This window comes from Mus caroli, chromosome 8 (genome assembly GCF_900094665.2).
Source record: "Mus caroli chromosome 8, CAROLI_EIJ_v1.1, whole genome shotgun sequence".
Classification (NCBI taxonomy): Eukaryota; Metazoa; Chordata; class Mammalia; order Rodentia; family Muridae; genus Mus; species Mus caroli.
In genome coordinates this window covers 16,523,897-16,526,248 of record NC_034577.1, presented here as the reverse complement: position 1 = coordinate 16,526,248, position 2,352 = coordinate 16,523,897, and the positions used below count along the sequence as shown (strand labels likewise).

At 49.1% G+C, this 2,352-nt stretch overlaps 1 protein-coding gene across 1 annotated transcript in view; it reads left to right on the top strand.

The window, feature by feature from the left end:
* The window catches only part of Atp7b (ATPase copper transporting beta), a 70,248-nt gene that overhangs the window by 66,248 nt on the left and 1,648 nt on the right, over positions 1-2,352 (top strand). Inside the window, exons 16-18 of the mRNA XM_029480681.1 lie at positions 136-339; positions 419-536; positions 2,170-2,272. Coding sequence (XP_029336541.1) covers positions 136-339; positions 419-536; positions 2,170-2,272 — 425 coding nt within the window. The remainder of the gene's footprint in view (positions 1-135; positions 340-418; positions 537-2,169; positions 2,273-2,352) is intronic.

Genomic DNA, 2,352 nt, shown 5'->3' with positions numbered 1-2,352 from the left:
GAGCATTGTATTATCACCCTTGCACACCCTACCAAACCAGCCAAATGTGAAACTCTGTGGAAACCCAACTGCTACTGTGGATCTCTGCTTTTATCAAACTCGCACCTACATTAGGCATCGACCTCTTCCTTTCAGGTTGGCATCAACAAAGTCTTTGCGGAGGTACTGCCTTCTCACAAGGTGGCCAAGGTCCAGGAGCTTCAGAATGAAGGGAAGAAAGTTGCCATGGTGGGAGATGGGGTGAATGACTCCCCAGCTCTGGCCCAGGCTGACGTGGGCATCGCCATCGGGACTGGCACAGATGTTGCCATCGAAGCAGCAGACGTGGTCCTGATCAGAGTGAGCTCNGCTGTGTGGAGGTCTCAGGAGGGGCTGGTGTTGGTGTGAGTCCATACTCAAGCGTGCTNCTCTCCTGTAGAATGACTTATTGGACGTCGTGGCCAGCATTCATCTCTCCAAGAGGACCGTCCGGAGGATCCGGGTCAATCTGGTGCTGGCATTGATTTATAACATGGTTGGGATACCTATTGCTGCAGGTAGGTAGGGGCAGCTCTCACCTGTTACATCACCTTTGGTCTCTGCTGTGTCCCTGGTGAACTATTGACTCATCCATCTTGGTCTGGCTGGCCAGACACTGTGTGGAAAGTCCCGAGAGGGCCTCAAAGCCTCATTCGTTCTGGTTCCCTGTAGACAGCTGATTAGGAGGCTTGGCCATTCATTTAAGGTGGTCCTATCCTCTAAGAGTGTCTCTGTTCTCTGAAGCTTTATTAAGACATAATGTCTGAATAGGCATCATGGGATATTTTGAGGTACTTGCTATTTCAGACACAGTGGCTATTGTCTCAGAGACTGTATTAACAATGAATCCTGCCCAGACTCTAGTTTGATTTCCACAAACAACCTGGAGAGGAAGGGTATTCTGCTGAAAGGCTGTGTAGGCTGAAAGGACCCGAAGGGGTTTATTATTATTATTATTATTATTATTATTATTATTATTATATTTTATTTGTGTGTATGTATGCGTATACATGCATATGTGCACATGTGGACCTGGAGGTCACAGGACTTCCTGCCAGAATCAGTTCTCCCATGCCATTATGTGGGTCCTGAGGAACAAGCTCAGGTCATTCGGCTTGCCTGTAAGTTCCTTCACCCACTAAGCCATCTTGTTAGCCCCTGACCTAACGTCACAGCTTTCCTGTCTCAGTTTCTCTGTTATATCCAAGTGGTTAGTGGTGACGTCCATTATAGAGATTATCCAGTCTGCCTCAGCCTCCTGAGTCTAGAAGTCAGATGTAGTGACAATTCTGGAACTTTGATTTCTTTAAAACACACAGAAATATTATATGTTTTCATTTTAATCTCAGGTATGGGGCTGCTTCAGACTGTCCACAGCAGCTGACTGTGATTTGCCTTGTGCTCTAGTAGGGCTGTGATTTTTCCAGCTGCAGATAGTAGCCGAGATTGCGAGACATTTGGAATCCCAGAAACTTTTAAGAGGCTAAAATGCTAGCGCCTTGAGAAGCTGGACGGGTTGTTGGTTGGTTGCGGTTTGTTAAGAAGTTGTGGGNGAAGAAGAAGATATTAGATATTCTCCCAGCAAAGATCAAACTTACCCCCAAGGAACTTAACACCCTAAACAGCAGGAAGCAGTCTAATGATAATGTCACCTTCTTTCTGACCCCTGACTTTATTCGGGGATCTCCTTCCTTTCTCCTCTTTTTTCTCTTATCTAGTGTTAGGGGGGCAGAAGGGGTGGAAGAAAGGGGTGGAGAAGAGTGGAAGATAGAAGAACCCACAAAGAAGTGAAGGACAGCCGCAGTCAGATAAGGGTCTTTTCTGACCTCAGAGCAGCTTAGGAGCTTCACTCCCTCCTGGCTGTCTGGGACCTGGCTACCAGCCCTCCCTAGAGACCAGGTTGCTACCTCTGTAGAGAAGGATGATGACCATATCCACAGTGGTTATCCTCCGTGGTTCCCAGCCCCTGCACTGNCTGGTGGTACCCATACATAGTTCTAAGCAGGAGTAAGCAAGACNGANTCACCTTCCCTTTGCCCACCTCCTGCTAGCTTAGCCTCACCTTGAGAGCTGGTGGGCATAGTGTCTCCNAGGTTCCCCGAGGAGGGCTCTCAGTATTNCCTGGCTGTCAGGTGGTACCTCTTTCGGCAGGTGTCTTCATGCCCATTGGCATCGTGCTGCAGCCGTGGATGGGCTCAGCAGCCATGGCTGCCTCCTCTGTGTCTGTGGTGCTCTCGTCTCTTCAGCTCAAGTGGTAAGTCCTGGGCCTGGAGCACCTGCTGGAGGAATCTCTGCAGGCTCCACCATGCATGGTGACAGCAGGTCGGGGCACAG